The 26,800-nt window shown below is 43.3% G+C and overlaps 5 protein-coding genes across 6 annotated transcripts in view; 3 read left to right on the top strand and 2 right to left on the bottom strand.

Moving 5' to 3' along the window:
- The window catches only part of LOC126564508 (serine/threonine-protein kinase grp), a 191,235-nt gene that overhangs the window by 147,342 nt on the left and 17,093 nt on the right, over positions 1-26,800 (top strand). The gene's annotated exons all lie outside the window — the stretch shown is intronic.
- Positions 1,680-12,555, top strand: LOC126565043 (short-chain dehydrogenase/reductase family 16C member 6). Its single transcript, XM_050222182.1, has 5 exons — positions 1,680-1,838; positions 7,967-8,084; positions 11,724-11,959; positions 12,025-12,186; positions 12,253-12,555. Exons 1-5 carry the CDS (start codon positions 1,680-1,682, stop codon positions 12,553-12,555), a joined length of 978 nt encoding a protein of 325 aa, XP_050078139.1.
- On the bottom strand, positions 12,902-14,352 carry LOC126564751 (chitinase domain-containing protein 1). 2 transcript variants are annotated; one of them, XM_050221851.1, is made up of 4 exons: positions 14,046-14,352; positions 13,780-13,960; positions 13,116-13,719; positions 12,902-13,045 (listed from the first exon to the last, which is right to left on the bottom strand). In XM_050221851.1, the coding sequence occupies exons 1-4, from the start codon at positions 14,313-14,315 to the stop codon at positions 12,904-12,906; spliced, it is 1,197 nt and encodes a 398-aa protein (XP_050077808.1). In that variant the 5' UTR covers positions 14,316-14,352; the 3' UTR covers positions 12,902-12,903. The 2 variants fall into 2 exon arrangements, with proteins under 2 accessions (XP_050077808.1, XP_050077806.1); XM_050221849.1 differs by having other exon boundaries at positions 13,116-13,960.
- Positions 16,919-24,919, top strand: LOC126564497 (chitin deacetylase 1). Its single transcript, XM_050221558.1, has 5 exons — positions 16,919-17,017; positions 22,584-22,656; positions 22,888-23,060; positions 23,573-24,567; positions 24,641-24,919. Exons 1-5 carry the CDS (start codon positions 16,960-16,962, stop codon positions 24,917-24,919), a joined length of 1,578 nt encoding a protein of 525 aa, XP_050077515.1. The 5' UTR covers positions 16,919-16,959.
- On the bottom strand, positions 25,478-25,928 carry LOC126565921 (U6 snRNA-associated Sm-like protein LSm7). The gene is made up of 2 exons (XM_050223124.1): positions 25,914-25,928; positions 25,478-25,852 (listed from the first exon to the last, which is right to left on the bottom strand). Exons 1-2 carry the CDS (start codon positions 25,926-25,928, stop codon positions 25,484-25,486), a joined length of 384 nt encoding a protein of 127 aa, XP_050079081.1. The 3' UTR covers positions 25,478-25,483.

The raw sequence follows: 26,800 nt of genomic DNA, 5'->3' as shown, positions 1-26,800 counted from the left end.
TAGTTTAGAGTGTCAATTTTTGTACCCATCCTAAGACTTTCAGATGAAGCAATCAAGAGGTCACATGCAAAATTATTAAAACGTCTCGTAAAGTCTCCTGCAATTTTACGGAGCTTCACTTGTTGTGTACCATCTTTCCTAATGTATCGGGAGACGCTTTCCTTAGGAACCCAGAAAAAGATTTCAACGTTAACGATCGTTAAATACTCAGCAAAATATTACTATCGGTTGCGGAGCAATGAACAATAGAGTCCATTAGAAAACAATCTGCCAGATCCTAGATCCAGATTTGAGCCAGATTTATGTACATAAGCCTAATGGATTGATCATCATACAAGATTATGAAACATAGCCTTCCATTCAGGAATTTGGGCAAAATTTAATGTCCAGCATGTTTCTGAGTCAGGTGATCTGAGAGACGGTATGGGCACAAGTCCTTCAGTGGGTGGGACCAACACGCTATAGGTTTCAAATCGCATCCGGTCTGTTCCCTGATAGTGAGGACTGACAAACCAACTACGTGATATCAGCAAGTCTGGTAAGCCAGTAGATAGCTATGTTTGCAAGTTGTTAAATCAAGAAGAAGATGTATTCTAGTAATTCAAAAACAAGAGATTAGATAGAAGAAGAGGAAGATAATTGTTTACAAACTTTACTGAACTTTACTCTCTGATGTAGTCTCTGTTATAATTTTCGTTCGTTAATAGAATCCATCATAGCTTAAGGATTATAGAATATTCAATAAGAAGCCAAAGTTTTCCTTTCTGAGTTCCTTTTAAAAGCCCCAAAAATCCACCGATACGAATTAAAACCCGATCATCTGCCATCATAGTATGCCTGCATCTCCCACAGCAACGCTCACTTGTATGTTTTAGTGACTTTTCTCGAAAAAACAAAACGCATCAAACCACGCACATCACCCTAGATAACTATCGTTGTAGTGTTTCTGTTTCATTTCTTCATCAAAGAAAATCAAAAAATCTTCTCACGCATGGTTTCATCTCATCTCACCGTAGCTTTAAGGGTGAAAATACGCGTTCCCCCCAAAAACAATCGCGAAGATGAGCGCGACTCGGTCGGTGAGCTGGGTGAGAGCGAAAGATAGTGAGCTACGCACACGAGCTTGCCGTCCTAGCTGAAACTGTGCTCCGGCCAGTCACGTTAACCGCATTCGCGTTCGGTACTTGGGATCGTTCGGATCGGTTAACGGACCACGGCGAGGCAACGTCTTTTGGAACAGGGGAAAGATCGGTCAAGAGAGAAGAAAAAGAAAGCTTCACGGAGTGCAGAGTGTACCAGCAGAGTTGGTTGCTTTCTAGCGAACGGTAGGTTGACCCGATTCCGAGCTTTAAGAACCGGGAAACAACACCGAGTGGTTGTTTGCGTTTGGGTTGAAGGTGTAAGCAGCAAGATAGAAGCTGGCATTTTGTTTTACATGATCATTTCCTTACATAAAAGCAACGGAAAATACGAGCTTTTCAAAGTGCAGTGAAGAGAGTGTATAGTGGAGTGAAGAAAGCAACTCACTTGTATGCCCAAAAACATAAAGTGAAGTGAAGTGAAGTGAAGTGAAGTGTAGCAAAAAACAAGGGAATCATTTAATTGTGTATCTTTACGGGGTAAAAAAGGGTCAAATTCAGTAAAAGTTTTAATCAACGAAAGCACAGTCGATCGAATCCATGATGGTGCTACGAATGCGTGACATGCTGTACGAGAATCCGCTCGATCACTTTCTTTCGCTGCTGTTCGATCTGCTGATCTTCTTCGTGAAGTCCATCTACTACACCCTCGAAACGATCGCCCTTACGCTGACGCCGTACCGATTTCGGAAGCTAAAGGTAGGCTGCCGTTTGGGATGGCTTAAATTCCGGCTGCGTGTGTGTATGTGTGTGTTCGTTAGCGGGTGGGGTGATCGAGGTGGTAATGGGCATCAGTAACATCATCAATCACTCATTACTAGACATTACTGACCTTGTTGTACGAAGGGGAACGAGCGTACGATCGCGTTCCTGTGTGGATCGTGCTCAAGAACGTGGCGTATGTGAATACATCAACAACGGAAAACAACATTGTACTTGTGTGCCCACGTGCAATTAAGGGTTGCTTTAACGCATCACACTGAACATAAGATCATAATGAGGCACTTGTGTTGTGCCGTCTCAAGTGTGTCAAGTTAGCGTTAGGGTTCATTAAACGTTTTCCACAAAAAATAACATCTTTTTTGTACTTCTTTTTGTATTTCTCTAGACTTTATAAATACTTTTCACACTTGTCGTTAATTTTTTAAACCTTGATGAATAATTGTTGTGAAACACCTCACGTCAGTACTATTATTTCTGCACCCTCTCCAGCAGTTCAGACACGTTAATTTATTCCTCGAATGATGCTTTTAATGTTTTAGATTTGCATTCATAACTGCTGATTGTTGGGGTTGGGTAGCAATTGCGTTTGTCTTCTATATTCATAGCACATTCTATCGATTTACTGTGAAGTTTTGATGACTTTAATGGTCAGTTTATTTTAGTTATAAAATATGAGTTTTTTTGTTTGTTTTTTGTTGATCAGTTGATTTTAGCATTTTAATCAGAAATCAGGCATTATCCAGTATCTGTTTACAACTAGCTGCAATAACAATAACAAATTTGAGGTATGATGACACAGGCTAAATTAATACCTTCTAATTGCTGTTCTATTCGCTGTGTGAAATAATGTGCTTCAATTGTGATTTCATGTACTGTTGTTACCTAAAAGATAGCTCTTCTTGTGAAATCATCTAACAAGCTCTATAAGTACAATTTTTTGTACAGTGATCACTGCATACAGTAATGGACACAACTTTATGATCAACAAATTAAAACAAAACAAAAAAATGTGAAGTCCGCTGGTTACGGAAAATTCGGAACTGTTTAAAGCGATGTGGAACTATAAAAAAAATCAAAATTCTCCAGATTCTCAAAAAGGGACCTCAAATCGAAAACAACTAACAAAAACAACACTCACGTAAACCAGAAATATTGATTTAAAGTAAACTGAAATTTAAAATGAGATAATGGAACTGATCTTCGACGAATTACTTGAATTATTTTACCAGAGGCTACGCCGGTATTTTAGGTGATTTTTGACGCTTTCTCAGATAGTTTTTCTAAACCCTTTTCTAAGCATTTAAAATTTTAATTCAAAAACCGTATATTCACCTACCTTTAACGTTTCGTTCATCACTGTAAGTGTATAAAATAGATTGACCACGTGATCGAAAATGCACCGCTCTGCCACTGGATGGATGGCTTTCTCCAGCCGCGAATTCGCCACAAAACAAAATGCAATTCGATGCAACAACGATCTTGCAATAGTCGGTGGAACGGTTTCGGTTGAAATAATCGATTAATTAGGAGGCTTTTCTTGCTGATCATGCTTACTCACATCTCGCAGCAAATATCATCAAATGTCAAAGATTGTCCTTGAAAATGAACGAGGGGATTTTATCTTAATGAACAGTAGAACACAAATATGGGTCAGTAGAAAGCGAAAACGAAAACTTCTCCAGCATTCAGTGATCGCTATTCGTCGGCGTTCTTTATTAGCGCACGCCTCGGAACCATACCAGAGATGTTTTCGGCCTACCGTACACCAGACCAACCTTCAGATTGTCTGCAAACTGTTTCTCTTTCATTTCTGATGACAGTTTGTTGTTTTTCCCGTTATCGATTGTGCCGGAGAGACCGATCAGTTGTGGACCGGTTCTGCATGAATAATGTAAATCTTTGCCAGCTGCTGCTGCTTCGTAAAGTCATCCACAAGCATTACAAACGGTCGGTCGGTCCCCACTGTTTTTCGATTACCATCTTTTGTCTTCCATCTCTTCCTTTTTCGAGAATTAACCGTTCATTCGTTCATTCATTCAAAAGAAAGAAAAAAAAAGCGACTCATCTTTTCCTTTAGCAGCTTAGCATCTTAGGTTGATGTGTTTTGGAGGTTTGATGCTGTTTTCTTAAGCAGCTAAATGGCATGGCATAATTTATGCAGTTTCCCCTACTTACAATGCTTTTAACTATTTCACCACATGATGCATTCCGTCTGGATGCACTATTCTTTTGCTATAAAAAAGCTAAACAAATCAGGGGGAAAATCCGTCGGTTATTCTAAAACTGCTAACCACTTCACGTACTAATCAATGTTAAAGGAAACCGGATGAAAGGTGCTAATCGTAACGAACCGAACAGTTCATCTACCTTCGTATTTTCTGCTTCGCACAGCAAGAAAGATATTTGAAAACGGTGTGTTGACGTTTCTTTTTCGAACTTGCCGAGAGCAAATTGGGTCATGTTGTTGCCTCTGCCGGGCCAGTCTGCCGGCCACGAGCAAAGGAAATGGGCTAACATGAGGGGGAAAGAAATTAGCGAACCTGTGGCACATGTGGACCAAACCCATCCCATCAAATGGGACGAGCTAGAGCTCTGTGAAGCAGTTCCAGCAGGATAGAAGAAAAACGATGATTTAAGAGGTGAAAAAAAAAAAACATTTCTCTCATCCTTCATAAAGGAGTTAACTTAATGATAATTAACTATGTTATAACGAGTCTCCGAGTGATTTCGGTTTTGAAGAAAAACGTATTTTAAAATAACATTTTCTCTAAGACAAAATGGCACTCTCTGTACGTGTGTTATGACATGTTGTGAAATACGGCCCAAAAGCGTTTGCTAGCAGTGAAAGCGGAATAGTTTTAATTATTTTCAAATAAATTAAAAACACCCAAACTGCAACATTTTGGTGGGCAAGGCGCTGCTTTGTGCTGCATTACTTCATCGTTCCGCTCGAACGATTTAATTAACAACAATGTCATTGTTGCATAAAATAAAACCCTCAAAATAGTTCACTGACCTTTTGGGCGGCCGTGCGAGAAGGGACATTGAACTACTGAGAGCTTTGTTATAATCGCGTCACCAGTTGTGACCAAATTGACAGGTCGATCATGTATTTGTGTCTGGGCGAAAGAGAAATGAATCACGCCTCGTTCGAGATTTACTTTCAACGAGAAGAAAAAGATATCGCCTTATGTGACACTTGCCGGGTCGCGTGTGTGTGAGACACTAAACGGTGTGCAATTATTAAGTGATCATTGATTTACGCTCGTGATTAGATCGAGGATGCTGGGCGCGATTCGAGTGACAACTGATCACTCAGTCGGGGAAGGTAATTAAGGCGCCATGGCTGGGAATTGGAGCGGACGACATTTTTATTTATGCTGGTTGCCCTGTGGTTAGGTGTGGTGTTACTTAACGAAAAGGTTACTTAAGAATTTATGCAAAACACAGAAAAAAAGTTGAAACAGTCAGAGGAAAACTGCCTTTTTTTCCTTTTATACGAAAAAGCTCCATTACAAAAAGAAACGGTAAAAGTTTGGCAGCATTAAGCAGTTGGTCGATTACAACCACGTTTCCATGTCTTACATAAAACGCCTGGAAGTCATGATACGGAACAGAAAGAGGTGTGTGAGAGTGTGTTAAAAATCCCTTCAGAAAGAAACGTACAAAGACTTACACACACAGTTCGAGCAATTTTTTTACAGGAGATCACCTTGAGGACCACAACGATCACCCTGGAAACCAAGCAGACAATTGCTTTAGCGCCCTAGGGTTTGCTAGCAATTGCAGGCGAATTCCTTTTCCTCATCACCATCCCCCTTGCTACCCGAAATGACCACAACAAACGGGCAGGCAACGGGGCAAAGCACACCGTTTATGAACAGTGTACAACCGGTTGTACTTGTGCTGGTGGTATTTTTTGTTTTCGTTATTTACCCACCGAAAATGTCAATTATTCTCAAAGGTGAAAGTACTTTTACCGAGCAGATCAACGCCACCGATGGCCTACATTTGCTTAAAGCGAGTCGAGTTCAAAATCCACCGAAAATGTACGCAAATGAACGAAAGACTTCAACGAGTGGATGAGTGATTTTAAGCGACGAACCTTCCTTACAAATCTCCACCGAATGCGGAATGATCTCTTTCACGCTTGATCGTCGTGCTTAAGCAGTGTACGCTTTCTCCACCGTCACACGAATGAACGGGCCATTACGCGTGACGTTAGGTGACACCCCGATGAACACCCGGTCGATTTGTTGGGCTTTTTGTTTTTTTGTAATACTCATTAAAATCGAATTAACTATTGCTCTTACGTATTGGTTGCGTTTGGGCGAATGGTTGACGCGTCACATTTTTGACTAACATGTCCTCTTCTTAAGGCAAATCAACTCGAGCAAGTGCACTTAAACTGCACCATACAAAACAATTAAAAAAAACCCCGACACAAGCCTTCAACTCAAACGCATCACGTCATCCCCTGACGGATGCAGATTGAGGGATGGTGTATGTATGGCTAGGTAGAAAAATTCGCAAACAAACTCAAACTATTTCACCCATTCGGTGCTTTGTCCTTCTGACGCCCTGTCGCAACGTGTCAATGTTGAACCAAGCGCGGTACCAAGCAGCGAATACCGAAGAAGTGTTTTGTCATGTCTCTGGACTGAAAGGGTTTTGTTTGACAGGCTATTAAGATGCAGTAAGGTACACCCCGGTACGGTATGGACTGTTGGCCTTTTTTCTTTCATGAAAGAGTCATAAAAGTGCTTCATGTCGGAACAAGGCTTTAACCTACGTCTTTGGGAGGTAGTAGCACGTACAGAGAATAATTCAATCAGTTTTAAAAGGAAGGTTTGACTTGTGGCACTTAAAGAGAACGTTGGCACAGAGTAGGTACGATCGATGGATTAGAGCCCCAATCAGTACACTAATCAATCAAACGCAATCATTCAATTCGATCAATTCGATAAGCTTTCACAGGAAATCAATTCATCCCTTTTTCTTTCATCACAAAATCAGTTTGACTTGAATGAATCGTTCGTTGTATAGCGAGGCATAAAGTTGTTCACAACCACTCCTGTGTTGTTGCAACGCAATAATGCTCTCAACATTGGCCTTGCGGCTGAAGATATGATCTCTCTTGGTCTGTTCTGTTCTATTCTGTCCACTTAGTCGACGACATAATCCTCGGGTATATATCGTCTTCAAGAAATTCCTTTCGAGTCTCAAGCGCTTTGTTGTCCATTGTGCACCTTTTGCCCATTTCAGCTATAATTTCATATTAAAGTTAAGATTCCTTTGGCCTTCTACTGACTTTAACTTAATCTTTTACTTGTTGGAAAATTTAGCATCCGAATTTATTCCTTTGAAACGGATATTGAGTTTGCTTTTCTGCGGATGATCTTTTTGATACTCGGACCCAGAAGTGTTTGCCGATCTTCACCCGACAAGACTAGGTATCGAATCACGTCCGAAACTCGAGACGCAGGTCCCATCCCAGGCTATACTACGTGGTATTGGCAAGTCTAGGTCAAGTCATTATTAGATGGCAAGCGTGATAAACGCTACACTAGAGTTAATGTCTTGGCTAATCATTTGAATCAACTATTTTGCATAATACTGCTAAATCCTTCAATAACAATTATTTGTCAAAAATGTCGTTAGAAATGTACCAGACTGGTAACTTAATCATCGATGATGCCATCTGTATTTAAGTCATAAAATTGATGAGTTCTACTAATGATACCCATTCTTCATCGCCTTTCCTTCATTGCTCCAAAAGGTCACACACGCAGCGCCCATCACCTTATCTAATCATTCCTAACCATCGCCCTTTTGCCCAAGTGTGCCATGTTGACACATGTCACTATTTGTTAGCCGTTTTAAGCTCGTTTACTCAAACTCACCCCATAAGCAGAACGGTTTGCTCTGTACAGCGGCAACAGTTTCGCCGCAAAAGAGATTCACCACCACACCCTTTTTTTTTGTCCATACACACACTTTAAAACCCAAGCCTCAACAGGGTCGTGTCTTTTGCCGTCTTCATCGTTGATTGATTTCCGCCCAACACTTTCTCATTCATCGCTATCTTCTACCCCACTTTGCAGGATGTCTCTGGACAGGTGGTGTTGATTACGGGCGGCGGTGGAGGTGTCGGACGGCAGCTGGCACTGAACTTTGCGCGCCTGCGAGCCCGTGTAGTCATCTGGGACATCAACAAGGATGGTAAGTCGTTGCGATCGAGCATAAAAACATGCTGGGTGGGTTTTGATCGATTGCAGCAAGACGGAAGCATATGGGGTTTCTGGGAGGTTAGTTTGATTAATGTTAATCGTCGCACCAGCCATTAAAGCGACCAACGGCTCATATGGCAGGTGACAAATGTGATGGCATGCGTGAAGGTGCCAGACGGAACATCCGAACAGCATAATCTGCAACGGAACGAAGCGCTTAAGATAATGGCACGCACAGTCGGGTGACTAATAAGTCTATTGTTTCGTCAAGCTGCAAACGATTTTTATTATGGGTATGATAGACGATCTTGTGAGAAACCTTCACCGGATTCGTTTTTAGCGAATAGTCGAAAACTAGACACTTCCTTGTGTACTATTCTTCTAGTAAATTAGCAACCAACCGAATGCATCCCTTGCTTTTAATCCTCACAAACAATCGCGCTAATGTCACCAAAAACTGGAATCGAATTAAAATGTCACCGGTCGAGACGCATTGCCAAGCAGTGTTTGTCGACCGTGTCCCAAGTGTCCTCTGCCAAACTTTCAATCAGATGATCGTGTGTGTCTTTCTTTACGCAACTTCTCCATCTGTGGTCTGGTTGAAGCATTATAGGCGATGGTGGACGCCAACTCTAGCTCTCGATGGTTCACACGAAAACACCGTTTTGTAGCACACGCAACTCTCCAGCATTTACTTTCTTTGCAAACACTTTCTATAAGGGGTTAAGCAAAACAAAACCGTGTATACCTTGTGCGGAAACGGAAGACTGCTGCTGGCTGAGTGTGTGTGTGTGTATGTATGTGGTCAGACAGAAGGATAATCTGATCGACGAACGTATGCTAATCAGATCGTGTGCCGTTTTGTGACAGTGTGAATAAAGCCCCAAACATTCATAGTCTAGTTTGTCGATTTTAAATAGTAGATTTTTCTTGGTCCCGAAGGTTTTTTGGAGACCCTGAGACTAGACATAGGATCAATAGCATAGATCCGAGACAACCGACACCATTTCGAAGCCACGTGTAGCAGTTTTGCAAGCTCCGGTGAGACACCTACTGTGTTAGTTTTGTTTATCTCTCTGAGTGTTATCTGTGTGTCCTTGAAGATCTGCAAAAATGAGCCCACACACCTGTTTTATGACTTAACTTTGCTTATCGTGTTTTAAATATTCGCTTGTGCTTGAATATGGAAGAGATCCTAAAATAGTCAATTCAAACCTGGTAAAGATGGCCATTTGAAGTAGATCAGCACCATTAAAGGTTTTGGAACTTTAAATTAGCTATTAAGCAGCATTTGAGTGTTGACCTGCACGAAGTTGATCGAGATCTTTACGGATATGATCGAAGCTACTTTCATCTCTTCTCAAGCAGCCTTTATGCAGCTGCAAAGCTCAATTTCTTCCACTGGTCGATTTCTATTTGGGAGAATAAACAGATAAACAAACAAAACCCTGGTGGTTGAATGATCATGGTTCAGCGATACAACTCTTTTACTACAGGATCAACAAAAGTTGGCTCTGAGTTTTTTCTTTTTTTGTTTTTGTTTGTTGCACACTCGCTGTAGTGACCGTGTTTAGGATGGCAGCCATCAATATTCTATTTCACACCTGCCCAACGAACCAGGGAATTATGACGAATGTTTAATATGATTTTAACGATCGTTTCACTGCAATTTCTAGCCATTCGTTATAGAAGTGACACAAATGGTTGGAAATTGGTATAAAAAAGAAAATGATAATATAAACGCCAATCAGCCAATGATCATTTCGGGTGTTGGGAATGAAAACAATCGTTAGAAAACTAACATTTGAAAAGAGAATCAATTCATTTTGACAACCGATGTTGTTGGATACTCCAACAACTACGCAATTGTTTTTGAATCTTTTTTCCTGTTAAATAACGTGAAACAAACAACAGAAATACTCCTCAATACTATTTCATCACGACGAAACGACATCCGATTTGGCAACAACCACACGGCGATTAAAATGGATCGTTAAAATAAAACCACCCGAAACAAAGGCCCTGCTGGACCACCACCATCGGTGAACGAATCAAGGGAACCGAAAACAGTTCTGCCCGGTTACGAAAATCACGATGCCCGCCCGGATGCAGTTGAGACAGGCTGAATCAGACGGGCATCATTGCTATCGCATTTACCAAACAGGCCATCGGTTACGGAAGGCAGGATGCTTAAAGTCTAGACCTCACACACACGCTCTCTCTCTCTCTCTCTTTCTCTCTCTTGATCGCCTCTTCAGCCCGTTAAACTCAGGTAAACAACGTGCCACAGGTTGAACGGTTTGTTTATCTTGTGTCTCGAAAGGGGACGCATAAAATTTGCATAGACCGCGCACATGGCCCAGGTCAAAATGGCCAAACATAGACCGGCAAGGCAAGATGAAGAGATCAAGTCACACTTTAATGGATATTGGTTATGACGTGAGGCAAATAATTACAGCCAACAATGCTCCATTAGACGGACGGCAGTCTCAATTTCCACGGCGTACGATCGGAGCAAACGAAGCGAATGGCCATAGTTGATCTGTGTTGATCAGCCAGAGGAAAAGCCCGTCGGAGTAATAACTGTTAGCCTAAAGTAACCGACAGTAAATGAGTTAAATAAATAATTTATCGTTTCATACGTATTGGTGTCCTTCGGAAATCGTCGTTTCAATAGTCTCTGATCTCTTCTGGCTGGGGCTCCTAGTCGCAGTAGTACCAGTTTCTCTAGCAATCCGTGCAGTGGTTCTGTCTGATGTGCAGTATCGTAGACCGCCTTGAAGTCGATTAACAACAGGTGGTGCGTGGGAATTGAGCGCCACCGTCATTCCTGGTGGGGGTTGATATTCCATGGGACATATGATCGTTACAGTATTTTTGTTTTCCCAAGAACGGACGGTGCATGCAGCCGCCAAGGACCTTGTCTACCAAAAGATCTCATCGTCTGAAAGGCCTCCCTGAAAGGCGCCTATTCTACCGATAGGCACGAGACCTCGTAGACATAGGGCGAAGGGATCGCAATCAGGATCAGGTTCCTGATCGGGAGGTTCCCGCCCAGGCTTGGGAGTGATTTTCGCTGCTATCCATAGTAAAGATCATCCTTAAACCATTTAAAGAAACGCCAAACAGGTAATGTTGTCCGTCTCTCGTTAGCTTGAGCTTCCTGTCATGGAGAAGTACTGCCTTCTTCTGTTTGTCCCGCTAAAATCCTTATCACTATCACCATACGCGAGCATTTGTTGGAGCAAATGGCAGAAGAGCCTTCAATAGATCAATAACGTGGTCTGCCTGGGAATACATCTGCTGTAGTAATCCTCAGGTGTTGCGAAGACATAAATCCCGAAGCTCATTATCATTCTTATGATGAATATCTGTTTCCAAACGCAGACGAAAAGTCAACTTAGCTAATGCCGGCGATATAATTTGTCATGTTCGTACCTGTTGTTCTGCGCAGTACAAAACAACACAGGACACACTAAACCACCGTCTGATTGATTACAGCCGCCCGGAATCATCGTCAATTTATTACACGGCGTTAAACATCGTGTTTCTACTTGATCTTCCATTTTTCCCGCTTCTACCTTGGAATGATATTAAATTGTTCAACCGGATCTTTCTCACCTCTAAACAGCACTCCAGGGTACGGTAGACGCACTGGAAGCGGAAGGCTATCGTTGCCGTGCCTATCTGGTTGACATCTCCGAGCGCGAACGGGTATACGAAGCGGCCAAGAAGGTGAAGCAAGAGGTCGGCAATGTGGAGGTGCTGATCAATAATGCCGGTATCGTGGCGTGCCGTACGCTGTGGGATCTAACCGATAAGGCAATCGAAAGCACGTACGCTGTCAACATCCTGTCACACTACTGGGTAAGTTGTTGAGGTTAGATGAAAATACTAAGGGTGTTTACTAATACGAATGACTTTTTTTGTAGACTTCACGCGCATTCCTGCCAGAAATGATGAACGCAAACAGTGGCCACATCGTTACGGTCGGTTCGGTAGCAGGATTGCTCGGTACTTACGGATGTACCGATTACAGTGCGACCAAGTTTGCTTGCGTTGGATTCCACGAGGCACTCTTCACAGAGCTTAAGGTAAAACATTGGAAATCCTCTCTCAAAAACGATTCTAATGCAAAAAATCATTTTTCTTCTTTCTAGACACACGGTTACGACAACATTCACATGACGCTGGTGTGTCCGTACTATATCAACACGGGCATGTTTGCGGGTTGCAAACCACGCCTGCTGCCCATGCTCGAACCGAAACACGTCGCGGACAGTATGGTACGTTCGATACTCAAGAACGAAGTTAACTGCACGCTACCAGACCACGTGCGTATGTTTCTACCGCTTAAATGTCTACTGCCGGCCAAGATGTGCTGGGAGCTGATGTACCGCGTCATGAAGGGTCCGGAAACGATGATGGGCTTCCGTGGACGGGGCAAAGCAACGGCTGGATAGACACATTTATCAGCGTTCAGCATCATTTTAACCATCCGTTTCCTCTCACTCTCATGCGAATCCGTCATCTATTTTAGTAAGGCGCGATTTACAAGAAGCAAACTGTTTCGGTATTATTGCATCTTAGTTTCGTTTTAGTTTTGATCGAGTAAAGAAGAAAACAGAACAAGTAAAACCTTTACTTTAGGCCGTACGCTACTAGGTGATAAGAAGAATAATAGCGGAAATTTATTTCGTTCAACTATTACTATCTTGCTGAGTGGTGTTATCGAACATTTTCCAATTATCCGAAAATTGCTAGCTGATGAAGCATTGGTAAAGGGTAGTACGACTGCGTGTCTATTGCTTCTAGAAAAGATCATAAAAATAGTCCAACCCTTGTCCTAGTTCCCAGATAGAAATGCCCGTACCAAGCTCACGGGCCAGCTTGAGCCGTTCGTCAATGGAGAAGAGTGTTGGATAGAATACCATATGGCGTCCATTGGAGGTTCTGAAAACAGGGGAATATAGTCATCAGTTAACATACTTTACAAAAAAAAAAATCTTATAACGCATCCTACTTCACTTCGAAGAAGTTCTCCACATCATGTTCATCGTACGTCAGATGACCCTTCAGATGCTTCAGCAAAGTCAAATACTCGTGAGCCACGATCGGTTGTCCACCGTTCGGCGTAAAGTCGCTCCCGTACATGTTCAGTCCAACGAGAATTTTTGCTCGCTTTTCCCTCACACCATCTGTACCGTCCGGGCAGATGTGCTGAACAGCATTCCGTACCCAGTACAGTGGTGCATTCGCTCCCGGTCGCTGAACACTAGAGTAATCGTACGTCATCAGCGAGAATGCCGTTACTGATGGTACGAGTGCTTCAAAATGCTTCCGCGAGAACAGATCGTACGTTTCCTTCCGGGCTGGCGGTATCACAAGAATGCAATCGAACGAACCGGTGGTCAGCGTGGTGCAGATTTCCTCTACCAGTCCGATCAGGTAATTATCCTCAACACGGGCAGCTAGCTGTGACCAGACTTCGAGCACCAAACCATCGAATTTGTGCTTTCGGGCCGTCGCTAGCAGCAGTTTAGCGACGATGGTACGCTCTTCGGGATAGGTGAGTAGCTGGGAAAAGTCCCGATCGGTGAATTTATCGAACAGAACGCGTGGCACAACTAAAACGAAAGGGGACATTAATAAAGCTTTTGCAACAAAAATGGACCGAAAAATCTTACCTCGATTGCTGATTGAAGAGCCCGCTTTTCTCACATCCTTTACCCACCCATCGTCGATATCGTGCACACCGGCTACCTCATACTTTTTGGGACCTTTCCGTAAAATTTGTAGCCAAACCGGTGACACGTAATCAAACTTGGGTCCCCAAATTTTTGCCACGTCGTACCCATGATTGTTCCACTGCAAATAAAAAAGAGCATCCGAGCTGGTGAATGAGTAACATTCTAGATAAGAGGAGACATACCCCTCGTCTACCCCTTCATACCGGTGTCACAAATCCAAGCACTTTGCCCTCGAACAGCTTTAACGCGGTGTCCTGGAAGTATGCACCATTTTCCACGATAATATCCTTTGCTGATGGTTCTCCCTGTACCAGCCCTCTATCGTAAACGTTGGTCGGTTGTGGACCGGTTTTTACTTTCAGTTCCTTTACTTTCTTATTTTTGTTCTTATCGGACGGTGAAAGTGTACCGAAGGCCACGTGGAGTATCAGTAGAAGAATGAGTATGTATTGCATTGATTTTTTAACCATCATACTTAAAGCACAAGCGTTTTGTTATGATATAAAGCACCCAAAAAACGAGAGTTATGGACGGATTTATTTCCTCCCCCCTTTTATCCAATGTTATGTAGGTCGAATTCACACCGGCACTATACGGTTGAAGGGCTTTTACTTTGTGCAGCTCACCACAAACAAAGCCGATCTTAAACACTATTGATCTTCAACGGGCTGTTATTTGAGACAGAATCGACCACGCAGTGTTTTCAGCACATTTTCTTCTATAAAATTGATTTTATTAATTTCCCTACGTTTGTTTGTCGGGGTCGCGGGCGCTGCGAACAACTGTTTGTTTGTAAATAAACTGTCAATGTGACAGCGGCGACAGTTGCACGGTGGTTCGTCCGATGGATAATTTCATATTTGAAAACTTTCGTTTTGTAACTGTAATTTGCGTAATTTGTGGACCGTTAGTATAAAAACTTAGTCTGTGAAGCTGCTTAAATTTTGTGGACAACTATCAAACATAAGTGCACTTTAATTTGCAAATAAAACATTCCAGCTCTAGCGTTTGTAGCGAAATTTGTAAACCATCTGTCAGTTGGTTTGTTTACGGTAACGGAATTTTCCAGTTCATTTACAAATCGCTCCGAAAATGGATCACAAGTGACTGCATTGCTAGAAACGAATGAAAGGATCAGATCGTTCGGTGTCGTTCTAATGACGTGATCACACCATCCTGGCTGTGTTTGCTGCATATGCTTGCCGTTTGCTGGAGATGACTACAATGCAACTAATATACTCTTTTTACTGCATGCTCATGGGCAGAATAGGTATAATTTGTATGTAAATCCGGTAAGCATAATTCTAAATCTAGTGCTCGCATAGGAAGATAAAATGGACACCATTTTACATCTCCAATGCAGTTAGACAACATTCTACAAGGCTCAAAGCAGATATTGATCAAGCCAGGACCTCCACCCAATAGAAGTTGTGCAAACAGGACTCACAGAATAGAGCCGTCGGCTAGAAGAGGTACAACGAGGTAAGTTAGTTTTAAGCTTATCCCAACTCACCTATAAGAACCCATGTGAATCGACTTCTCCTACGCAGAAGGTACCCGATTCTATAAAACTACAAAGCTACAGTCATGTCTAGGATGCTAGAAATGGCAAGCCAAACACTCCACAGTTTCTAGACCGAAAAAAGTAGAATTCCAAATGAATTCTCTTCACTTCAATCAACTCTCTGAGGAAGCATCCATAATGGCGTTATCTTCACGAACCACAATTATCAACGCTTATCTTATCCCTTTTTTCAACGCAACGAAATGAAAAGTGAAACGATCACAATCATAAACCCGAATCGAAAAAAAAAAAAAATGAAACAAGCAAAACGGTCAAATAGCAATTAAAACCACTTTCTGGCGCGTCACGATGCAACCAGCGGCGATGTCGTTCCCTGACCTAAGGCAACACAGCAATCCGCGATACGCAATGCTTTTCTTGCGGATTAGGAGAGCCTTAGAAGCGCACCATATGAGAGAAGTCTCGAAAGATCGGTTCATTTAAAGGAAAGGAATAGCGGAAATTTGATTGTATTTTACGTAATCAAAATTTGACTTGAATGTAAAACATGTTAAATATTCTTGTAATTTTGATTAAACAAAAAAAACCTAACCCAAAGAACAAATAAAACATGCAACCACACGGAACTGGCACCGGAACCGATAGGAGCGTTCCTTCTGCAATAGAAAGCATGTCGCATCTCTCATCGGCTCTCCCAGCATCGAGCACCCGATCGACTTTCTTTGCGGCCTGGTTTTATGCTCAGAGCGCCACACCACATACGTCACGGGTGGATGATGTTATAAAGCTAACGGTTTAATTGAAATGCTCCCCCATTTACCGGCGAGAGATCGGAGCGTGCGCACGTGCTTTCGAACAGTGCTCCGTACCGAAAGATCGTGCACGATCACGCGCGCGTTGAAGAACACTTCAAAGTATAGGAAAAAAACTGACCGAGAGGTAGGGTGGTAGGCTTAATTCTTAGTAAGATAGACCAGTTGCAGTAAAAGAAAGTTAAAGGTCCTGGTGCTAAAGTTTAACGGCAAACCAGTTTCTGGTGATGCGTCCGACGATACGTTGAAGTGAAAGGAGCGCGGTAACAGGATTAGGCAGAAGGCAAAGGTGACCCACACGCACGCACCCGCACAACATTAAGCCACCAAAACGCGCGCTCGTCTTAGCAGCTGGCTGGTGGCTGGCTGGTGAAAGTAAAAGTGGAAAAGTTGCACTGCGAAACGTCTGATTCGGCGTGAGTGATACGCGTGTTTTGTTGTAGGCTTGTTTCCTACGAGACATCGCACAGTTGAGTAGGTTGGTGGGTCCGGATTTTTCCGGTGGTGCACAAGATCTCGTGTGAAGAAAAGTGAAATTGGAAAGCTTCCAGAACGTGTGCGCGTACAGCAAAAACCGTTTAGTGATGTGATCGGGATCGGGTGGGAAGCCGTTTAAATGCAACATAATTTATAAGCCATTCAGCATCATCTGCAGCAGACCGACTCAGCCGACCCAAACGTGTACCTGAATGTCCAAAAGGAAGCCAACCGATCGGACATCGCGAGAGTGAGAGAACGAGACACACCGTAATACACACAACGAAAAAATCGTCAACCGGAATGGGTCTATTTTTATGCTACACGCTGCTGACGCTCGCGGTCACTTTCACTGGAAACGGTACGTGTGACGATGGGGGCTGAAGAGAGGATGGAGGGGGGGGGGGGGGTCAGTGGGAGGAGATGGGATTATCTTTGCATAGATCGATCGTACGACGCTTCTCGCACGCAGCGAGGTATCTGCGAGATTCGGTGTGGCAGAAAAAATGCATCTACAGACCTGCTTGCCGTCATAAAAAAACTGCATCCCAAAACTGCACTCACGCTGCGTGTGAGGGTTGTTTTTATTTCTGCACGTTTGATAATGACCGGAATTTAGAAACTCACTCGAAAGGTAAAGCAAAACAGATAATATAGTGCAACGGTGGCGACGAAATTGCCCTTGTGCACTGCCGACCGTCAGCATCCGCACAACACTATCGTGGGATTTCGATTTTTGCTGGCCGGATGGTGGGAACCGGAGCAAAACAAGACGAGATAGACGAGAAGAAATAAATGCACATCTGTTTCTTTTTTTTTCGTGCTGCAGGAAGAGAAATTTTTAACACTGCTGCGCCGGAATGCTCCGGAAAAGCTTTGACGGTGAGAAAATGCGTCTTCCGCCGCGGGCCCAACGGTGCAAGTGCAATTGTGAGAGGAAAAGTGCTTTGAAGGTGTTAGGGGAACCAGGACTAGGACTGAGAGGGAATGTACCTGGTTTTGTAGGCCAGAGGAGACGCAAAGGTTTGTTTATAACATTTCCGATTTGGGATGTTAAGCATAACACCCCTTCTCGAACAGCGCAATAGGGAAGATGATTGTTTATACGCCGTCGTCGGCTATTTGTGTACAAATAGACAACATTTGAAGACGTTATTTAAGATAGAAGGGTATACTCAGATAAATTGAAGTATGACGTCAAGATAATTTAAAAAACATGTGCAACCTCACTTGGAATGATATGTTATAAACTGCTACAAGATGTTGTGAGTTCCATATTTTTTGTGAAGTTCTGAAGGTGGGATCTATGCTATGAGTCGCAACAAATATTATTAACTTTCACGAGGTTGCTTCGAAGAAGCATCCTTCGATCGATGAGGTTCCTTCAATGATATCGCTACGAAGAGTTCTCTTCGATAAAGTCCCTTAAATGAAATCTTTTCTACGATGCTCATTCAACAAGACCTATTCGACTGGGCTCCTTAAAAGAGATCACTTCGATGAGATCTCTTCGACGAGGCCCTTTCGATGAGGCCCGTTCGACAAAGTCCCTTCGACTAGGTTCCTTCGACGAGGCCTTTTCGATGAGATCCCTTTGACGAGAGCCCTCGGACGAATCCACTTCAATGAAATCCCTTAAATGAGATCTCTTCGACAAGGCTCATTTTACTAAGCCTGGCCCTTCGATGCCTTCGATGAGGCTCCTTATATGAGATCCCTTCGACGAGGCATCTTCGAAGAGCCCCTTTCGACAAGACCGCTTTGACGAGATCGCAGAATAGATCGTCTTTTCCAGAAAAGTTGTTCATATGGTGCCTTCAAAGCCTTTCAAAATATCACCCGTTTTAGGACACAACAGTGTTAGACTCAGAAAATATCCCGCACACATGGTCTTGTATGCTTTCTCACATCAATATAGGATCAATATGCCTGTATGCTTAATTCCATATGTTTAATGATAATAGAAAGAGATATTGGAGGACTTCTTCTTCCACAAAATCTCGATCAATTATTCTATCATTTCTGACTCTGGTGATCTGCTTCGCTTCAGACCGCCTATAAATGAACAATTCTATCCGTTTTTACTAGTGCAACGCTCTTCTGCTAACTGCATCCGCGATTGCCGGTGATGTGCTGGAGAAGCAAAAGGAAAGCAAATGGGAATGCTCCACCAAAAACGGAAAAACAACCTTCCACCGTGCCGTAAAGTGTTAAAACAAACGAGAAAAACAAACTCTCGGAAAATCATCCGGCCGGTCAGCAAAACGTTATATACACTACCTAGACCACAAGACGGCCTCTGGAGGTGATGCACAAAGCAAAACACCGAGAACCGGCCACTCGTGCCCATAATTAATTAATGAATCGTTAAAGTAAACGATCGCGCGGCGTTGAGTAGAAAAAGGCACAGAAAAAAGAGACCACGAGACGATGGGCAAAAAAGCAAACAAACACAAGAAGTTGGAAAATGACACTCTGCTAGACCGAGGAAAATCTTTTGCCAAAGAGAGGCGTATTTTTGCGGGACGAAAAAAAAAAAAGAGAAAACCACGGCACGGAAGGATGGATGGAATATGGATGTAAATCAGACTGGAACCGTCCGGGGCCCGTTCCGCACACTGGGGAGTTTTTCTTCCCGATCAACGGTATTTATGAAGTTTCCAACGGTTCCAACGATGCGTTCGAAACGGGCGGCCGGGCCTGACTGTGGAACCAGAAACATGGTGACATGGTGAAAATTGAATTACAAATTCACTAGCCTGCCTGGCTAACGCTTACAGAGTGCTTGGTGCCACGGTTTCCTGGCACAACTGGAACGGCTACGATCTTTCAACCAAGGTGACAGTTAGGCTTGTTAAAAGTGAACTAAAAAAAAAACGACTCAGTTGGGAGGAGGACCATCTAATGCTACTTTATCATGTGGAATAGAGACTAGAAGAAGCTGGAGAAGTCATTCAATTTTCCAACCGTACAAAGCGACTGGCGATGGCCTGTGGGTGTGGACACCAGGCGTGTGTGACGATCATCCATTTCCTGTTTAATGGCTCCACACACACGCGATGCTTGTACCGGGGGGAAGTTGAAGTTGCAGTTGCAAGATCAGCAAAGTGATAGTGTGGTGCGGTTTTGCTTTCGGTTGTCGCTGTTTGGTGAAGGGGAAATGTAGTACAGCAATCTTCCAGAAAAGAGAGTCGTAGTCGTACAAGTCACATTTTTCCCACGTTCATTCAGGTTGGGGGGTTTACAGAGTACTTCTCGTAAGAGATGGGATGGCTCGTTTGGAGTTACATTCGCATAACAACACACTATCGCTTGTCATAAGCTAGCCGCCCAACAACTTCGTTTACTATTCACATGTCACAAAATTGATTTTAAATAGTTGTGCCCCTTGTTTGGTGGTTAAATCATTTGCAACGAAACGATTCGATGTGTGTGACACAAGGGCTTTGTTTTTCAAACAAAACGTAGACAAGTAGTGTTGGGATACTTGTTTGGGGAAGCACCTTACTGACCTGTCGTAATTACACTTGAACATCATACCCGCACTGTATGATTGAAGACACTTTGACCGTCTCACCATCTGTGGACTCTGTGGAGGTTATCTAATCATGCCGAGGGAACTGCATTACCTCGGGGATAGTCTGGAGGGTGATTAGGGGAGACCAGAAGAGTAAATGAGAGAAGGCTGTGATGATTCGTACAATGCATAATTTCATTACACACTGAATACACGAGTCTTTATACCACGTTTATCGATGTGTTTGATGATGATGGGCAGCACCTTGTAACGTCTACAATGGAGAAACGAATTAATTCTTTAAATGTTTTTTTTTTAATTTTATCGTACTATTTTGTATCCTGTTGCACAATTGTACAGGCATATGGAAGGAATTTTGATTAGTATTTGCGGATGTAAGTCTAGGCCGATATTCTCTCCGTGTCACGGTTATCAAATCACTTGAATATCTAATCAGGAAACCACACAATAATTTTGAGAGAGTGCATTTGCGAAAAGGAATATTTTGTGTCGTTTAGGGACCAGCAGACGATGTGTTGCGGATGCACTAAGGAATTTGAGGCTCAGAAGTCAGCAATTTTTGCTATAGAAACTTGCGTGAAATTCATAGAAACTTCATGCAGAAACTCATATTAAGACTTACCATGGCGAAAGGTAGCTCTTGCGCAACGACGTGTTTAACAGCAGACAGATTCGCCTAACCGACTTCATCGTTTAAGAGACCTCATACAATGTTTGGGGTACGTGATGAGGGTATCGGACTCATGTCCCACAAGGAAGGTTAGCGATCTGTTCAGCACGAGGTTTAGAGAGGAGCACAGCGAACTCGTTGGCAGGATTAGATGAAATTAACCCAAGACTGAGTTTCCTGTAAACGGATTGATGACCTGGCTATGCCAGAACGACGTTCTCGTATTTGAGCAGACAAAGAGGATAGAAGAAGTAGTCCTCTCCTATTAAGAGACTTCGCATTTGAAGAGGGTCTCATCTACCCAGTGCGTACTTCTTCTTCTTCTTCTTGGCTTAACGATCTCTAAGGTCATGCCGGCCATTGAAATGGCTTTCTAGACTGCCGATACCACGTAGTTGGTTAGTTAGTCCTCACTACGGGGGGACGGTCCGGATGGGATTTGAACCCCGGAGGTCCTGCCGTTTGAAGACCGGCTCCGCTGTCCCCAAACCACCATCGTACCCAGTGCGTATTATAAACACAAAACTTATCTCCCACGAAAACTGGTCCTCATGTCCGAAAGCCGTAAAAGAGGAGTTTTATTTTCCACGAAGCCTTAAAGATTCCAAGAATAATTTCGACCACACATTCGCTGGTAACATTCATATTGAATTCCTTGATGTATGGAGGAAAATTATTCAAAAGTATTTGTTGCGTAGGGTTTAGAACATATCGTGCAGATCTTTTGTGGAACTAGAAGTGTGTTTGAAATAGTTCTAATTAACTGTTTCATAATAATGACATACACACACACACACATACAAATCCGAATCATACCATGTCGCAAGCTGTAAAACTGACCGGATATGACACAAAACGACAGTCAGCTGGGATGCATCACGATGAGGGATCCGGCTTCTATAACGGGCCATCGAGGGAGTGTCACGGTTGGCAAGGCTTCACGCAATAACGATCTCATCTCCGGACAACAATGCTTACACGCACGCATGCATCACATCACACCAAGCTGACTGTTGAAATGATTAAATTAGCACCAAGCGATTCCGTAAAACAAAACCGTACTCGACTTGCTGTCTCTTTACTCCGCATCTCCGGAACACGAGCTTATTGGGCGCACAGTTTGTTGAGGCTTATAAAAATGAAAGTAAAGATAATGTATTCTTTACAGTCACTCTTCACTGCAGAAAAATAAGTAAACGGAAATTGCGAAAATTGTATTTATTAAGATAAAAAAGGGAGAGAAGTCTTCCACTCTCTAGTGATGATCAGCTGATCATATCATTATTGCCCTTTAATAAAAGAGAATTTCTTGCATAAATTGCAATCATTATAAAACCGAGTGGCGAATAAAATAAAAAGCTCTTTTTGTTCATTACTATTCAGTCAAGTGCACACGAGTCTGCACGTTAACCTCATTTTGCCTCTGAAACATTAGGAAGATACGGGCGATATTGTTTATTTTTCCACGCAAGCAGTTGGTGAAGAGGATCCGCAATAATACAAAGCTCCAAGCAGCTTACCAAGTTCGATTTGAATGAGGCATTCGCAGCTACAGCTTCCAATCTCGAAGAATAAACCACAAGCGGTTTCGGTTTCTGTGAAAGATAGATTTTGGATGTTTGTTTACTGCTTCTTGTCTATTAAAAAGACCCCACAACTTAAGGGGCCATCGTACAATCTTTTACTCACCCTATTTCATTCTCTTCCCTTACCTTTCAGCGTACGGAGGCAATCTGGTAAAGCGGAGTCTCAAAAACACAGTACCCTGCTTCGAGGATGGACGGTTTTACAGGTCAGTGTTGAGTAGGCGCTTCCTCTTTAACGATCTTCGGCAATTCTTTCTCCAAACGGCGGGAAGGTTTGATGCGTTCCGACCCATGATTTGCCGCCCTTTCTTTCAGTCGGTTTAACGATTGTTGTTGATGGGACGACGACGCTACTACACCAGCGTGCAGTAGATAGCTTCTCGATAGCATTCTAGCGGGCTGAGGAGATAACTTAATTTGCACTTTTATTTTTGCAGAAATCCTGATCGACCCGAGCAGAAAATGTGGACAAACACCGAGTGCGCCAAGTACTATCTCTGCCTGGATGGGGAAGTGTTCGAGTTCAAATGTTCCGTTGGGCTGCTGTTTGATGTGTCGCGGCAAATTTGTGACTTTAAGCAGAATGTGGAGAACTGTGACGTGACCGCAGGTATAGGAAAAGGGTGAAAGAATTTGGAATTTCAGTGTTAAGACTACATTTTAGAATGACAGCTAAATTTCACACAGCATACTAGGACCGTTGGTCGAAGAACATTTAAAGTTCGAACTATGTACGCGCTTTAACTTTTCGAACTTCTTAAAAAACGGAGTCGACTCCTCCAGAAGGCCTTTAATTCAATCTCGGTGCAATAATTCAAACGGTGCACATAATCGGTTAGGACATTTTCATCATGTTACTAATTAAGATCAATTTTCGAGAAAACTTCATGCATCGAAAATCAACATCTTTTGAACCAAGATCGGTGAAGCTTTGCCGGAGATATCTGTCACGAAAGAAAGACCCAAATGATATCGGTAGAATCAGCTTAGACCAGGTTCTGGGTTCTCTTTTTATTATATTCTCTCCTATGTCTAACCTCTCTAGTCGCTAGAATGAAATTACAGTGAAAAATATCGCCTTCGCCTATTAATTAGCCCCCTATCTCCCACGCTTATTTCCAGAGGCCCGTGTCCCAAAACCTCTCCTAGAAAATGCAAAATGTGAAGAACGATCCCAGCTCGGATGCGGTGATGGAACCTGCCTGCCGAACGAATACTTCTGTGACGGCTCTGTAGACTGTGAGGATGGTTCGGACGAAGGTTGGTGCGATGTGGAAAACGACCCAAATGCAGCCGATCCTTGCGATCTATCCGTGTGCGAGCTACCGGATTGTTTCTGCTCCAAGGATGGTACAATCATCCCAGGACGGTTGGAACGCTATCACACACCTCAGATGATTCTTCTAACGTTCGACGATGCAATCAACTTCGAAAACTGGGAACTGTACACGGAGAAAATCTTTACCCCGACGCGTAAAAACCCTAACGGATGTCCTATAAGGGCGACATTTTTCATATCGCATCAGTACACCAACTATGCCCAGGTGCAGCGAATGTGGAACGATGGACACGAGATTGCGGTCCATTCGATCACACACCGAGGGCCGGAAGAGTGGTGGTCACGCAATGCTACGATTGAGGATTGGTTCGATGAGATGGTGGGCCAGGCGAATATTATCAACCGATTTTCGAACGTCCGGATGGAGGAACTGCGTGGGATGCGGGTCCCATTTCTGCGTGTCGGTTGGAATAGGCAGTTTCTTATGATGAAGGAGTTTGGCTTTGTGTATGATTCGTCGATGGTGGCCCCGTTTTCGAATCCACCGCTATGGCCTTACACACTTGATTACAAGATGCCACATGCTTGCAATGGGAATAATCAGTACTGTCCTTCACGAAGCTATCCGGGTATATGGGAGCTGGTGATGAATCAGTTGGAGGCGGGCGAGTATACTTGTGGCATGGTGGACACATGCCCACCGCACATGAACGGGGAGGACGTGTATCGGATGTTTGTGCACAACTTTAAGCGGCATTATCACACGAACCGGGCACCGCTAGGGCTGTACTTTCACTCCACGTGGTTCCGCAAGCAGGAGTATCTTGATGCTTTCTTGGTAAGTTTTCTGACGGAAAGTTTGATGGCTCTGTGTCTAGACCACTAACCTCCATTTTACTCTATCATTTCAGAGATTCCTTGATGATATGGCCAAATATCCGGATGTGTACTTCGTCACCAACCATCAGTCGATCGAGTGGATGCGTAATCCTACCACCTCAAATCAGCTCGGCCACTTCGAACCGTGGCAGTGCCGACCGAAGCAGTTAGACCCACAGGAACAGGCCTGCAATCTGCCCCGTACCTGCAAGCTACACAGTCGCGTCCTGCAGCAGGATCGCTACCTTTCCACCTGCAACGAATGTCCGGCCCAGTACCCTTGGATAAGGAACGAGTTCGGATTGGACTAAGGCTTAGCGTGTTTTGAGTTGGTTAGAATTTATTTACAAGAATCATGTAACTCAACACCGTGTGTAGAATTTAGCTCAGGGTCGGGTAGAATTTCCGACTTCTCTCTATCCGACCGTCAAACTTCATTTGCATTACAATTTTAACAACTATTGGTAAGCTTCAGCGGTGGAATTTGCCGTGTTGATGCTGCCTGATCGGTGTGAGAAAGGAACGCGCGACTTCCTAGCGGAAGAGAATGTTTTTTTAAGTAAGGTTACTTAAAGATAAGTTAATAAATTTGATCGATTTACCGATCTTCCTTAAACACGTTACTTCAGCAGCATCACGACTTTCTACCTTTGAGCTTTGCGGTTATGGTTAACTGATAAACTCATGAACATGAACTTTCAACGAAGTTTGATAAAAAGAAAATAGGAAAGAACTTAAAAGAGTTGGGAAAGAATCTTTTGAAACAATTCACTGGTTTGTGGCGACACAAAAAAAGTTGAGAAAAAAGAATGATGAATAGATTGAATTCGAATACGAATCACAGTGTCCACATCGCCACACACTGGCACCCCACGCTAGCCTTCCTGCGCGATGAAAGGGTTCTGTATCGATTCCATACCGTCCTGCGGACAGATCAGCACAACCGAAGTGCCACGGCACACGACCAGCCCGAGATGGCGCGTATCGTCCGCCAGCTTGTAATCGTCCGGATCGCGCAAAAACTCTATCGTATTGTCCAGCACCAGGTTCAGCAGTGGATCGTAACCTTTCAGCACACCGGCCGCCTCTCGGCCACCGGAAAACTTTACCCGTATCGTTTTCTCCAGGTATTTGCTGAGGTCGAGAATCGATTCCTTTCGTCGTTTTTCTTTATTATCCCCGCCGCCACCGCCGCCGCCGCTACCTCCACCACCACCGCCACTAGAGTTACCGGATGGCGCAGACTGCAGAAGCAAGCAGAATTAGTTTTGTTACAGAGCACTACCCATGTTTAAGCTAGCCTACCTTCTTGTCCGACATGATTTATGTTGGAAAATATGTGTATTACAACGTCGAGAGCTGCAACGAGATTTCGGAGGCGATTTGTTTACAACAAGCGTACGCGATTAGCGGTTTCGTGTTTGTTTGCACGAAACTGAGGTTAGGGCGAATCGGAACTGTCACAATATTGTCATGCAAAAGAGGTGCCCAGGGTGACAGGGATTCTTTCACGGTATTTTGTGACCTATTTCGCTGACATTATATTCGAAGGCTTCTTATAATGAAAAGAAACATTTTTATATTTTTTCATATCGAAAAAAAAATTAAATTTCCTTTGTTTCAAAATAAATATAAGTTTTCTCATGTCATATCCCTCACTGGGCACACGCACTCCTACCGCCCAACTGTCAAAACGTCAAATGTCACTGCGTTCGCCTGAATTCAAACACGAATACCGCACCGAAGAAGAAGACGAAATTGATTTTTCACCGGCACGGCAAGACGCACACGGTCAGCGCGCGGAGAATCTCTTGGCGAATTATGCTTACCCGAAGAACGTAGCAAACTGGACACAACTGAGTCCGTAAACTTTTTTCAGGGACAATTTTAACCCGACTGTGTTTGTGTTGTGTGTAAGTGTGTATAGTAATTAAATGCGTAGGTGTCTTTCGGAGTAATATTCCAATATATCCTTCTGTTGTGTGGTGCGTTGTTATTATTGTTCCTTCTTCGCCCCACGAACAAAGTGCTCTAGAGACAACAACGGTGGTGTAGTGGAACGTAACCAAAATTATCATTTTGGAACGTATCGTGGGAATTCATAAGGTAAGCAAAATTGAGTTTTTAATTGGGATGGTAGTACATCAGAGCAATCCATGATTCTGGGTAGATGGTAAAGAGATTTCCCGTGC

The sequence above is a fragment of the Anopheles maculipalpis genome, chromosome 3RL (assembly GCF_943734695.1).
Source record: "Anopheles maculipalpis chromosome 3RL, idAnoMacuDA_375_x, whole genome shotgun sequence".
NCBI classification, from domain to species: Eukaryota; Metazoa; Arthropoda; class Insecta; order Diptera; family Culicidae; genus Anopheles; species Anopheles maculipalpis.
The sequence above is the reverse complement of the archived record's forward strand: the minus strand, read 5'-3'. Positions and strand labels throughout refer to the sequence as shown.